Here is a 13,941-nt window from a genome sequence, read left to right on the forward strand (position 1 = left end):
TAGCGAGGGTATCTATTAAGTTCTTAATCTGAGACCGAGGTTTGAAACGCTCTTATCATAACATGAAACGATTTTTTTAAGGACAGCTAAGCAAAGTTAGGACAACTAAAATACCACGAAAAATACAGAATTCATATCAACAACTTATTACCACTTGGGTGGAATCGCTGCCACTTGGTCATCAGCACCACGAAAGATAAGAAAATAAAAAAAAAAAATAAAGAAAGTAAATGTATCACCGATTTTAACTAGACACCCACCTAGGTACCCTATAACATTGAATGAGTGGGTAACATTGAATGTTCAAAACGCAATCTTCGTCACCGGACACTTCACAAAAGGAAGAGGTTTTATCTGGTTTTTTTTTTTATTATTTTATTTTTAAGAACTATATAATTCGATGGGGTTATAATCTGATCGATGATAAGTGGTTGTAAAAATAACGCCTTAGTTTCGTGCTTTTCCTTTTGTTGCATATTCGAAATACAATAATCTTTTCAATATTTAAAAACTTAAAACTTTTGGTATTTGATAATATCTATTTTGATAATTGAACGACATTGACTTGACAAGATTAGATTCAAGGCCGTCTGGTATACTCGTATTCAGTGAAAGTTTGGTTATGTGTATGTACTAGGATAATGTTAAATAGTCCTTAAATAAAAGATATTAAACATGTATGGAAATTTCCACCGCTTTGTAGAGGAACGATAATTTCAAATTCTAACATACCATTTCAGTTTCCGTTCTTTAAATTGACCTCGTTAATTCGTTTGTTGCCAAATTCTTCACACACCACGTATAAAAAGACTTATAACAAAGAATAATTGAACAATTTATGTCACTTTCACCTCGTCAACAATATCACAAAACTCTTCGAAAACAAAAACAAAATTTAATAACATACGAACTAATCATTTTTCAAAAAAAGTATTATCATTTTATCAGACAGACACAAGTCATAGACCTAAACGTCAAAAAAACAAAGCACCATTACGGTACGATTCAGTTTACACAGCGCCATCTAGTTCTTTCCTTATCACATTAGTTTACAACGTAATTTAATATATTTATAATTAATGATGCCTTTTATCGCAAACTTCTTTTTAGCAAATGATTTCGAAAAAGATTATGCAGTCAAATTAAATGTTTAATTATTGATGTAATGAAGAATAAACATTATTTAAGATCCTGAATGAACGTATAATATAATGTTTTTCAACGCCATCTATGAATTGCTTAGATTACTTAGAAAATATCGTTACTTCATCTGTGCGAATAAGAAGGTACAATGAATTACAAATGAAAAAAATCCAGATGGTTCTTAAAAACATAAATATTTCGAGATTTCCACACAACAATAGATAAGAATTTGTTCTCCTGGCGAACAGTATAAATTATTATTTTAGGTACATGAGAGCTTTAACTTGTGTCACTAAATACCAATCGATTCACATGTCAATTAAATGCAAAATCATGTAAGTCAATTTAACTTAATTTACCTCTCAGAATGTTCTGACATAAATATTTAATATATCATAATTAAATAGCCACGTTATTAACATGGTTGAACCGTGGACGCACTGACCACATGGGTATTTCGTCCTATTGAAAAATATTTCATGCCCGGCACTCCTACACTTGAGCGCCTGCGCGGTGGTATTGATGTCATATGGACATAGAACCAATACAATTAGTCAGGTATGTACATAGGTACACTCCTTGCCTTAGCGTTGATCTACGTACTTATTGGTAAATGAGGAACATTTAGAAATAAAAAGACTAAATTTAATACATCAATTTATTAATCGGAATTTTAATACTGTATTACATAGAAGAAATGCACTTCTTAGAAACATTCAGAAGACCTCCCTTTGGGACAGTTTTATACGGAGCCTCTCTCCATTTTTACATACATACAAACAAGTTTGAATAGATACAAACTATGTACTTTTATAAGGAATAATATTTATGAAGATCTGCATTGCCACATACTTAAAAATCTATTAATATTTTTGACAAACCGTAATTTGGAAAATAAATTCTTAAATATTTTGTATAGTTTAGCATGAACTTTACAATATGCCTATGAGAAAATCTGGTTGAATAAATAAAATTTTGCAATTAAACAACAAATAATAAAACCTTTTCATAACCTCAGTTTGTCGCTGCCACAAATTTGTCAACAACATCACAACAAAAAAAGTGGGATTCACTTATGAAAAGAAATACCTACAAATTCAAGTCGGTGACTGCTTAGAAAGACGTTTTGACACATATCCAACATAGTGAATAATAAATTTTGGAAAAAAACACACAGCACGAGGAAACTACCAATATAAATACAGACATCTTAATTCATTCAGTCAAAAGTGGAACGAGTATAAAATATTCAAATAGAAATAATCATAATCAGTCTTGTTTAGAGAAAAGTTTAATCAACGCGACGAAAGTGTTTATTAAACGCGCCTTGATATTTATTATTTATTATCACAATACAATATGTCAGATATGATGTCATTCCTTCTCTTGGACGTAACTAGTATATAAATTGCCTGTTAAGCTACTTAGTGTTATTATCACAGTTGTTTAGTAGAGGTGGGTACAGTACTTTGTACATATTAAATACAGGAGCTCCCCTGCAAATCCGTGACCATACTCGACATGACACGCTTGCCGATATTATACGCAACTATCTACTCTAGCCCGGCCGTCCTACTTCGAATAAATTATCTTTGTATAACAACTTTCACAAAACTAACGACAGTACAGGCTAGAAGAATCATCTTTTAGATGAAAATATGCATAATTATACTCTATCATTGCAGTCTTTCTCTTATAATGTACATAAAAATTAAACCTCGTATCTGACATGTATTATACGAGACCCACGTATTGTTCACCCCCATACAAGTTTTTACCCGCGCGTCATAAACATACATCATCCATCATCCGAGATGCAGTCTAGAATGGGATTTCGAGATAATAACTATTACGTCCCTTTTGAACTGGTACAATTTTGTCACCTCAAGATAAAACGTGAAACTAAACTGAATAACAATAAAATATTAAACCTTACACCTATCATATAATACATCTGTGAATGACTTGAAAGCTTTGTAGTCACAAACATTCTTCATGAAATTCGCTCAAATAGTCAAAAAATATATTTTTTGTATAGTAAAACACTCCATGTGGAAGTGTTCTTATGTATTAACAATTGACGAACGAAATGATAGGTTTATAGGATACAGTAATGAAATATCACAGATTTTTACCTCTTTGGACAGTAATGGGCTTCTAGAACAATTCACAATAACTACCTGCTTTATTTTGTACCAATTGACCACTTTCCTTAGCCCTTAGAACCCCTTTACGTACAAAGAAACTCCAGTAAATAGCTACTAGACATAATATGTGAAATACAATTACAAAAATAATCGAAAAACAAATCTGACGAAATCACTTATGTGTCTAAGAAACGAATTGGAACCGTTGTTCGATTATTCGTATTAAAGATCAAAATATTAATCTTCCTAAGTTAAATGCATGTATTTACATTTCTAACTTTGTTGAACATCATAGGAGGAATTTAAAATTCAAAACCCTAATGTCTATGCTGTCTTCATAGACTCATACTTCTAGGCATAATACTCAATATAAGATCTAATTTTCGTAAAAAATAATGTTGACTCATAATGTGAGCAATATCACATTATATTACAAAAGAAAATATATGTCTTTATCTGGCAATACAGATGGTCTGAGTTGTATCAAAAGCATTTAAATTTTCTTATACTAAGTTGTCCCTCATTTTCACTGGATAAGATCATCATTAACAATAAAGTAATAATTTTTATAAAATATTCAGATACTATATCAGCATTTGAAAACCTTCCCTAGAATTTCACACATCTTCTATATGTTTCGTGCATTTCGTACATCATACAGACATTTAAAACGAAAGGCACCCAGGGATACATAAGAGGGTACCAACACCGACTACTCTAACAAATAGTGATTGTTAAAATCTAAAGGTGGTAATGACATACTGCTCATTTAATCCACCATAATTATGTGGACCATCTCTTGTTAGTCACATAGCATAGTTGCTGGCCTAAATTTTTCTCAATTGAAAAGTTATATTTAAAACATGACATCTAATTTATCAGCAATTTTAATTAGATTTGAATATGTCAAATATGCATATTTTCAAACATTTCCATGATGTGACTAACAAAAAATTATCCCTAATACTAACACACTTATTATATATTTAGTAATTGAAATCGATCTGAAAGATAATTCACAAAAACATTTAGTTTACAATATCCATGTATGAAATTGTCTCTCTCAAAACAACAATCATCGTTTTTGTCAAATTAAAACAAGCCATACAAATAAATGTGAATTGCAAGCTTTCAATCAGATCTAAACATTGTTAATTAATATTAAATGATAATAAAAAACACCTCCCAAATATGAAATCTAAACTGTTATAACTAAGTACAAATCAATCAAGTTTTAACAGTATTCAATATTGAGACACCCAACTATCATGAAAAATATATGATATGATAAAAAAAGAAAGTGTGCAACCTATAATTAAATTGAGGATTGCCAGAACCTTTTATCTCTAACACAATGTAAAAATAACTCATCTTTGATTTAAATTATTACAAAACTAAATAAAAACTTTTCTTTATAAACATGGAATTTCATGTAAACTAATTTAAAATATATATTTTCTGGCAAACCCATAGGACTGTAGTAGATGTTTATTGCTGAACGGGTGCAGCATATAGCAGAGGGCCTGGGGGTAGGTGTGGGTAGGGCACTCCGGCGCCGACAGTAGCTTGGTAGCCGCAGGGGCCTCCTCCACCGACACCACCGCCATAGAACTTGCCTCCTATAAAAAAATAAGCACAAGTACAAATTATTTATACATTACAGTCTATAAAGAAGTGTTTGAAATGTAAACGAAATAAAAAGAATAAAAAATTACTTTTATAAAAATATACAACATACCAAGCATTTCCTGATGATGTGGATGCATTTGTGGATAGTGAGCAGGGGTAGCAAAGTGAGGTGGTGGTGATCCATATGAGGAGCCCGATCCACTGGACTTGTTGCCACTGTTATTATTATTACGATACTGCTGCCCATTGTTACGGGTGTTATTATAGGGCCGTTGACCATAGCCATTTTGGTTATTATATGCATTCTGATAACCATTGTTGTAACCCCCTTGGTAAGTGCCCATAGAATCAAAAACATTAGGACTTGGGAATGGTACTGGTTTCTGGTAATTATTTTGTCTATAGCCTTGATTGTTTTGGTTCTGGTTTGTAAAGCGTGGTGGTTGTTGTGTAAAGTTCTGTGCCTGGAAAGTATTTTGTCCATCATCACTGGATCCATTAGCCATCTTGTTATTCCATTGGTTGCTCTTTTGGCGTGGAGAGCTGGATCCACTGTTGTTTTCTTTGCGTTGTTGCCAACGGTTGCGACCTGTTATGTATAATGGTATTAATAAATTGATGGAAATATAAAATTTTCTTCTATGAAATTAAATAATCCTTGTAACTAATTCTTACCAGAACTATTGTTGTTGGTTCTTGCCATTTCGCTCAACTTTGCTGGTGGATTTTGTCCAGTTTCACGCAGCACACCGACCAGAGCACGGGCTTGACGGGCATCTCCACTGGTGAAGTAGGTGTAAGCTGTACCAGACTGCTGGCAACGTCCAGTACGACCTGTTGCAAAAAACAAATTTAAGTACAAAAGGCATACAACATTAAAATTATTTTTTATTGAAAAGATATTTTACCAATTCTATGAATATAATCTTCAGAAGAATTAGGGTAATCAAAATTGACCACAAATTTCACATCTTCCACATCCAATCCACGCGCAGCGACATCAGTGGCAATAAGTATGGTTGTAGATCCATTACGAAATTCTGTGAGAACTGCATCTCGCTCTGGTTGTGATTTGTCTCCATGGATGGCCAAAGCTTTATGCCCGTTACGACGCACGGCACGCGCAATATCATCAACCTAAAACATAATTCACAATTAGTATTTTCTTTACATGGTTACCTTGGTTAGAACAAACCTCATGCAAATTTAAAAACAATATAACTCACCTTCTTTTTAGTCTCTACAAATACAATTACTTTATTATCTTTTTCAGATGCAATCTCTTTCAATAGGTTACTGAGTTTCACCTCCTTCTCATGCTCTTCACATACTTCAATAATTTGCTTGATGTTGTTGTTTGCAGACAGGTTAAGAGATCCAATGTTGACTTTAATGTAATCAGTTAAGAAATCTTCAGCCAAAGCTTGAATCTCTTTCGGCCAGGTAGCAGACCACATCAGTACCTGACGATCAGGGCGGATTTGCTCAATGATTTTACGGATTTGAGGTTCAAAACCCATGTCTAACATCCTATCAGCTTCATCAAGGACCAAATAAGTGCACCGGCGCAAGTTTGTAGTGCCCCTTTCCAAGAAATCAATCAGACGTCCTGGTGTAGCAATAACAATCTCAACTCCTCTTTCTAAATCTCGAGCCTGGGGCCCCTTGGGAGAACCACCAAAGAGACAAGTGTTTCTAATGCATCCACGAGCACTGTAAGCTTGGGCTATTGATTGAATTTGCTGAGCTAACTCCCGAGTAGGTGCCAGAATGAGAGCAATAGGACCATCACCTCGCTGTATCCTCTGTTGATGTACAATATGAACTGCTGCAGGAAGCATGTACGCTAGTGTCTTTCCAGATCCAGTGGATGCAATACCAACCATATCACGACCAGACAGAGCAATAGGCCATCCTTGTGCTTGGATACCAGTAGGTTCTTCCCAACCTTGTTCTTTGATAGTGTTCAAAACATGGTCTGGGAAATTGCCTTCATCAAACATCTGATTTGGTCTTGGCACATTATTACCACTCACAGTAATTTCCTTAGCAGCTCTGTATCTTTGGACCTCTTCCTCAGTACGGGCTTCAACATTAGCATGTGGTTTGTAGAAGTTCTTTTGAATTGTTTCAAGTTGTCCCATGTCCCATACAGGTTTAACTAATCCATCACCAGGATGTTTGGCTTTTCTACTTTGTAATTTACGATCATTGAAGTCTTGATTTTGTCCATTGTTGGAATTAAAAACTTTCTTTTGAATATACTGTTGTTGTTGGGCATTAGTTGGAGATCCATTTGGATTATTGTAACTTTTGGGAGCAAATCCATTTTTCTGGAATCCAGACTGCTTAGGACCACCAAAATCATTTTTAGAGTTATAGAACTGCATATTGCTGCCAGATGCTTTATCACCCTCATACTCATTTTTCTTTTGCATCTGATTGTTGTTATAATTATACCTGGGTCTATATTCTTTTGGACCTCCAAAATCATTCTGATTACCATTATCATTTTTGTGACCATTAAATTCTGGCCTTATACCATTATAATCATTTCTGGGTCTAAAATTTTTATTGCCCATATTTCTGGGGGCAAAGTTCTTAGGGCCCCCAAAGTCATTGAAAAAAGGTATCTTACCGAATTGTTCATTCCGGTCTAAGCGAGGTCTGAAACTGAAATGCAATTTTTAAAAAGTGTTTTGTAATATGATGACTAATAGCTCTGTTTATTATTCCATCTCCATTCAAAATCTACTGATTTGGAGTGAGTTTCTTGTACATATGGCTTTATTTTTTAATGAAATATGCAAGAATAAGAAAGCTATCAAATATATTAATGGTGGTGGTGTTCGTGGAAAATTAAAAAATACCTTGAAACCCCACAGACAATACTAAGGCATGCTTTTTCAAATTATACAATGGTATTTATTTTAGGCATTCATCCATGATGTTAAATTATTTTTTTTGTTTCAATCTAATGTCAGTAATTCTTCAATCAATATATTCTTCAATAATATTAATATTCTTACATTGGAAAAAATTGCACACAGAAGTACACAGCTACATACAATATAGATGCACAAAATTCTTTAAATCATCAGTTAGAATAAGTTATTTCGCAATATAACTACAATTAAATTAGATGTTAATCGTATAACTGAATAGTGATACGTTAAAAAAGTAAAGAGTTGTCATTTGCTGTTCGTATCGTATAAGTGAACTCGATATAGCACTGGATATATAGCAATCGAAGCGTATGAAGGTCAATAATATCGCGCATGCTAAATAAGACCCACACGTATAAAAAAAGAACCAATTTAATTTTCTAGAAACTATATAATGATCTAAAAGAATATTATTACAAACAATATAACGATGATTTCTAATACTAATTCAAGCTTGAATGTAACGTAATGGGTAACATTTTTCTATCCTCCATTATCAGCTGGACAAACTGCATTTCACAAAATGGCCGCTGCCTCAACCTAATCGAACTTGTGAAGCTCTTACTTTTTAAGTTATTAAACAATAAATAATATAAGTCAAACCAACTTACATTGGATGTTGATTATGAAAGCTGTTGTACTGCATTTTGCTTTTGAAGCTTTCGAAGACCTCTGGAAAGATGTTTTATACGTGGTGGTGTTGGATGAAAAGTATCTGAAATACACTCAAACTATAATACTATAACGAAATAATATCTAAAATGATAATATTTACTCAAAATGAAAGCTTAACTTACCTCTCAAATGAGAGAATTTAGAAATTTAATAAATTTGTCATTCACCAGAATCCACCTTACAGACCCGGCGAACGAACAACTCGATAATGAAAATATGGCGGACCTTCACCGGAAAGAGAAACGCGGAAACAGATATTAGTGTTGCTACTATAAAAATTATATGGTTTCAAATGTATCACAATAAGCAAGTAAACTAGTTTTTTAATCTAGTCTAGTTAGCTGTGAAGTGTCTTTTCATATTTATTTTTAAGATGGTATAATATTTTCGTGAAAAATACCTTTAAGTTTCTGCCACTGGAAGATCCATCGCCCATTAGTTTTGTGGGATTTATTTATGCCGACAAACTAATAAAGTAACTAATAACTTTCAGTTGGTGTCAAATTATCAGTCTAAGTATAATACGCTTATAAAATGGGAAAGTAGCGTAATGCTAAACAGGAATCGTTTTCATTACGGAATTCAATAAAACATTAGTTTAGTAAAAAATCAAGGGAGATAAATTAATAACAATTTTGTTCATTCGTAATCGATTTGGACACGTTTGTACTACTTTTTTAAGCCATAAGTGGGCCTGGTGGTGGTGGTTCACCTGATGGTAAGCGATCACCACCGCCCATGAACATGCGCTGCCCACAACTGCAACAGGCCTCCGATTTTCCCACTCATCGTGCCAAAAAAAAGCAGTATGCTACTATTTCACGGCGGTTTTCTGTGGTAGTGCGGCTTCCCTGGTGCGAGCTGGCCCAATCGTGCCGAAGTATGCTAAAAAAACTACTTACCATCTTACTAAAATTCGTATTAACAAATTATTGGCGTTATTTAATAGTGGATAGGGGTATATTATATAAATAAATTCTGCTTCTCTGATACGCGACCTTAAATCTTTAATAATATGTTTCCGTACCTTTTGAACTTGAGACTGGCAAATTATTACGACTTATTAACATAAATAATTGAAAAAAAAAGTAAAAAATGTCAATGTCAAAAATTTCAATCCAAAATCATTATGAGTGAACTTTAAGTACCTACTACCTACATGGTTCGCTGTACATGTTTATATTTATATGATTCTTTCATTATGAAATAGAATTATTGATTTTGTGTCGCTAAATACTAAATACAACTACCGTCGAATTTTTTAAAACGCATTCAACAACAGGTAAGAATGTGCATATTTTTTAATGAATAAATTATTTCTATTGTACCTGCCAAGTGCGAAATTATTTATTAAGTTTGATAGTTATTAATTAGGTTTTTTTTATATTCTTGAAGGCTATGGTGTGTATACGGAAAATTTTAAATACTATGTTTATTTATGTGATAACTTCTACCAGTTCTAATGCACGATAAGTAAAAACAATAATATAGATGTTTTTGAAATTTATTAAATTTTATTTAAATGGAGATATTTTGTTGACATATACACAGTATTTTAATCTTTAAAATCATCGATTGAACTCAATTTCGGAATATGAAAACGTATTTGTATTCCTTCTCGATTGAAATATATAATGAAAATATGTAATTTTTTTTAACAGCAAAACAGTAACATGGACTCAGTGACTCCACCGGTACTAATGGATTCAGTAACTGATTATTTATATCCAGCTCTATTTCAGTGTTTTACAATTATCATATGTGGGTATGTAAACCCTAAGTGTTTCTTAGATATATTAAACTTATAAATTCTTTAATCAATCTATCTTTGGTCCCTTGGTGACTTAAAAAGATAAAATGGCTTGTTAAGAAACAACTACATTTTTTTAAAAGAATTTTATTAAATATCAGTATATATTTTTTATGCAGGTATGTGGCAGGAAGACTAAATTTAGTCTCGAAAGCAGAATCAAAAGGGATTGCAACATTTGTGGGAACATTTGCTCTTCCATCATTAATATTTTTGTCATTAGCACGTTTAGATTTCAGCACAGTGAATTGGACATTTCTAATAGCAATATTATTGGCAAAGGGCATTGTCTTCTTTGGTGTGATGATAGTTACAATTTTAGTGTCTAAGCCTGCACATTTAGGACAGGCTGGTATTTTCGCTATTTTCTGCACACAAAGTAATGATTTTGCTTTGGGTTATCCTATAAGTGAGTATGCATCAAAAAGATACAGTGTATTTTAATATTCAAGATTATCATTATTTGTCAAGCATTAATTTCTTTAAGAATGATTATGCTAATTATATAATTTTAAATTGTTTTTCAGTTAATGCTATATATGAAAAAACACATCCTGAGTATTCTCTTTATTTGTATTTAATGGCTCCCATATCTCTGGCCATATTAAATCCTGTTGCTTTTGTATTGATGGAAATTAATAAACAAAGAGAAATTGAGAGATCAGCCCCAGATGCTGCACAGCGAAAAGAAATAAGTAAACCAAAGATGTTGTTACAAATATTTAAAGGCATTGTGTTTAATCCAGTATTGGTGATGACTGTTTTGGGTATAGTGGGAAACATTGTTTTTAAACATAAGTTGTCCATCTATATTGAAGGGTTATTGGATGTGAGTTTGATTTATTTCTTAATTATTTTTAAATATCATGTTGGTTTTTGATAAAACCACCACCATTCATATTATTTGTCACAATTTTTATTAAGTAAATTGAATAGTAAATGTATTAAGAAGAATTGAAATAAATAATTTAATTTTTTAGGTTTTTGGACAATCTTTCTCAGCAGCTGCACTTTTCTTGTTAGGGTTACGAATGGTTGGTCAAATTACAAGGTTAAAGGGAGCAGCACTTGTTCTTCCTTGCGTTTTAATCATGGTTAAGTTGTAAGTACCACAACTAAAATTAATGTAATAAAAAAATATGCATGTGGAACTTGCTGCGTCCACTGATTTCACTCATGTAAATATGTTTCTCTTAAACCTCGATGTTTCCATGAGAATCTTGAAAAGTGAAGCCCAATTCCTCATCCTCGTTATTCTTTATTACAATTCAGCTATCTGCCATGGAAAGTTCTATCATAATCGAGACCAGTCAGTCTACAGATTAGATCAAACAGACAAAAATTGTAAAAAGTAATTGGTACATATAGTAAAAAGTAGTTTTTTTTACTAACGGAGCAATTTTATTTATTGGTAAAGATTTATATTTACTGCCATATTGTAAAGTACTGGTAAATTATCAATGACTATATTAAACTGTACTTTCTAAGAACTTTTGAACTGTCTATTAATTTTCGTAAAATATTTCAGAATCATCCTACCAGTAGTAATGCGGGAGTGTGTCAGTGGTTTACAAGCTGGCACTAATGAAAGTGATACCCAATCACTTGCAACTTATGCATTTTTATATGGCACCATACCCACTGCTCCAGCTGTGTTTGTTTTCTCAAATTTGTACCAATTGGAAATTGATTTAGTAAGTTAATTTAATAATATATTTGTAGGCATGAATCATTGTTTCTGTTTGCTATTAATAACAATTTGATTAATGTTAAGTGGTATATTATATGAATGATTACAATTTTTCTTTCTATTCAATTTTTTTTAATAAGATTACAATAAGGAATTTTTAGCTTAAGTAACTAATGATGTCTCAAACACAAGCTGAATTGACTTGCTTGTGTATTTGAAGAAAACTTATTTCACTTCCAATATGAAATTGGTTGGCTTCCATTAAGAAGGATAGCTTAACACCCCCTTCTGAGACTGTTCACTGTGGCATGTTTGAGTATTTTTTTTCCATTTGTGCATAGTCACCTCTACACGAAAATCGTAGGATTAATGTTTATTTATTCAATAAACCGATGGAGGATGATAAATATCAATATTGAACTGCAGGGTTCTTTTTTTTTTCAATTAATAAATATCTGAGACTTAACCTTTGCTGAAACCGAATCACAGGACCTTACTTTCATGCTATATTCTTATCTCCAAATTCTAATAGGTTACTCACATTTGACATCATTACCTCTCCTGCTATAATCATTACCCTTCTTTAACATAACCATTCCAAATAATTACAATGCAATCCTTAATAAACATAATGTGCAAATAAAAAGTAGCTTATATCATATATATAACCCTTGTTCTGTATAAAATTTTATCCATAAAGCCAAAAACATCCACTCGTCCACATAAACCATAAAACGACATTATTCCATAAATTAGTTTAACATGTCAGCACGCAGTTTCACAAGATTTTTATACTATAGATATAGGAGTGTCTTGTTTTATAATATAAATAATAACCTTGATCACATATATAACTCTTATCTTGGGTTGACCAGTTTTTCAATTAGATGCTAATGATCTACATCCGCCCATCTAATTAGTATTCAATATTTTTCCTATGTCCAAAATTATTTGGAAAATTTTTAATACCACTAGCAATAGGTACAACCGACATACCTACTATTGTTTTAACTCCTTGTTTATTCAAATTTTAAAATAAGTCTAATATAAAGCTGAAAAACATTTGGCCTCTACTTTTGTTGACGAATTTTTTATAAAGCCATTATTATTGACCTTAGTCTCGATTTAAAGTTTCTTGTTCAAAACTGTATTTGAAATTAATATTACGAAATGTATTAAATAGTTAGATTAGACGAGATTAGATGTCGCACCTTCGGTCGACTGTAACGATAATATCTTATATACGTTGCTTTTATTGATTATTGAGATTTTTGTCCAATATCATTATGAAGCTAGCTCAACTCCACCACCTCAAAAAACTTGGTTATCACGGTAAATCTAATGATTTCTTAATTGTATAAATCTGTTCAACAAATTCACATAATTTTGCCCGAAAAGGAACCTTTTTATTAGTTCTTGTTAACTAATATCCTGCCGATTACTATAAACTAAGTAGTACTAGTAAACCTAACCATAATTTTCTCAAAACAATTTTTAAAAACCCAAAGTAAAAAAAAAAGAATCATAATTATACAATATTCTTCATTTTAGATGGCATCATCAATGGTTATTTGTACGTTTTTATCAGCGCCAATAACCTTCTTATCGGCTGAGATGATATCCATAAACAATGACTATGCGGACCAAATTAAACAATTTGGCTTCGATATATCTATCGTTGCACTGATTGCTGGATTATGGGTGCTACTTGTTTTTACTGTTACGAAGAAGTTTAAGAGAATGCCACATAGATTGACCTTATGCTTAAATTTAACACAGGTAAATTATTGTACAATCGGTATAGCCGTTTTTGTCGAAAGAAACATCTGTATATACTTAGTCTGGCCATAAATACTGTTACACTTAATTATAAAAAAATATTACATTTGAATTTCGAATCTG

General features: G+C 32.2%; 3 protein-coding genes across 5 annotated transcripts in view; 1 reads left to right on the plus strand and 2 right to left on the minus strand.

Annotated features, from left to right (window-relative positions):
* Nucleotides 1–969, minus strand: part of LOC119828358 (3-phosphoinositide-dependent protein kinase 1-like) — a 40,122-nt gene extending 39,153 nt beyond the window's left edge. The window contains exon 1 of the mRNA XM_038350487.1: nucleotides 733–969. The gene's annotated coding sequence lies outside the window, so the exon portion shown is untranslated. The remainder of the gene's footprint in view (nucleotides 1–732) is intronic.
* Nucleotides 970–1,787: 818 nt separating this feature from the next.
* On the minus strand, nucleotides 1,788–8,787 carry LOC119840741 (DEAD-box ATP-dependent RNA helicase 20-like). 2 transcript variants are annotated; one of them, XM_038367462.1, is made up of 7 exons: nucleotides 8,662–8,787; nucleotides 8,476–8,579; nucleotides 6,146–7,592; nucleotides 5,828–6,056; nucleotides 5,595–5,753; nucleotides 5,029–5,508; nucleotides 1,788–4,909 (listed from the first exon to the last, which is right to left on the minus strand). In XM_038367462.1, the coding sequence occupies exons 2-7, from the start codon at nucleotides 8,508–8,510 to the stop codon at nucleotides 4,779–4,781; spliced, it is 2,481 nt and encodes an 826-aa protein (XP_038223390.1). In that variant the 5' UTR covers nucleotides 8,511–8,579; nucleotides 8,662–8,787; the 3' UTR covers nucleotides 1,788–4,778. The 2 variants fall into 2 exon arrangements, with proteins under 2 accessions (XP_038223390.1, XP_038223391.1); XM_038367463.1 differs by having other exon boundaries at nucleotides 8,476–8,595; nucleotides 8,662–8,781.
* An 891-nt stretch (nucleotides 8,788–9,678) lies between these two features.
* Nucleotides 9,679–13,941, plus strand: part of LOC119828251 (integral membrane protein GPR155) — a 13,807-nt gene continuing 9,544 nt past the window's right edge. For both annotated transcript variants that reach the window (XM_038350355.1, XM_038350356.1), the window contains exons 1-7: nucleotides 9,679–9,821; nucleotides 10,201–10,304; nucleotides 10,469–10,758; nucleotides 10,877–11,178; nucleotides 11,330–11,451; nucleotides 11,878–12,043; nucleotides 13,591–13,818. In XM_038350355.1, the coding sequence (XP_038206283.1) occupies nucleotides 10,213–10,304; nucleotides 10,469–10,758; nucleotides 10,877–11,178; nucleotides 11,330–11,451; nucleotides 11,878–12,043; nucleotides 13,591–13,818 (1,200 nt within the window). In that variant the 5' untranslated portion in view covers nucleotides 9,679–9,821; nucleotides 10,201–10,212. The remainder of the gene's footprint in view (nucleotides 9,822–10,200; nucleotides 10,305–10,468; nucleotides 10,759–10,876; nucleotides 11,179–11,329; nucleotides 11,452–11,877; nucleotides 12,044–13,590; nucleotides 13,819–13,941) is intronic.

The sequence above is a fragment of the Zerene cesonia genome, chromosome 7 (assembly GCF_012273895.1).
Source record: "Zerene cesonia ecotype Mississippi chromosome 7, Zerene_cesonia_1.1, whole genome shotgun sequence".
Taxonomy (NCBI): domain Eukaryota; kingdom Metazoa; phylum Arthropoda; class Insecta; order Lepidoptera; family Pieridae; genus Zerene; species Zerene cesonia.

Bases quoted from the DNA above. Each gene is read 5' to 3' on its own strand.
- LOC119840741 (XM_038367462.1), bottom strand. From the start codon at position 8,510: ATGCAGTACAACAGCTTTCATAATCAACATCCAAT. The intron at 5,754-5,827 runs GTAAAATATCTT...TTTTTGCAACAG, and splicing joins AGATTATATTCATAGAATTG to GTCGTACTGGACGTTGCCAG. The intron at 5,509-5,594 runs GTAAGAATTAGT...TATACATAACAG, and splicing joins AACCAACAACAATAGTTCTG to GTCGCAACCGTTGGCAACAA.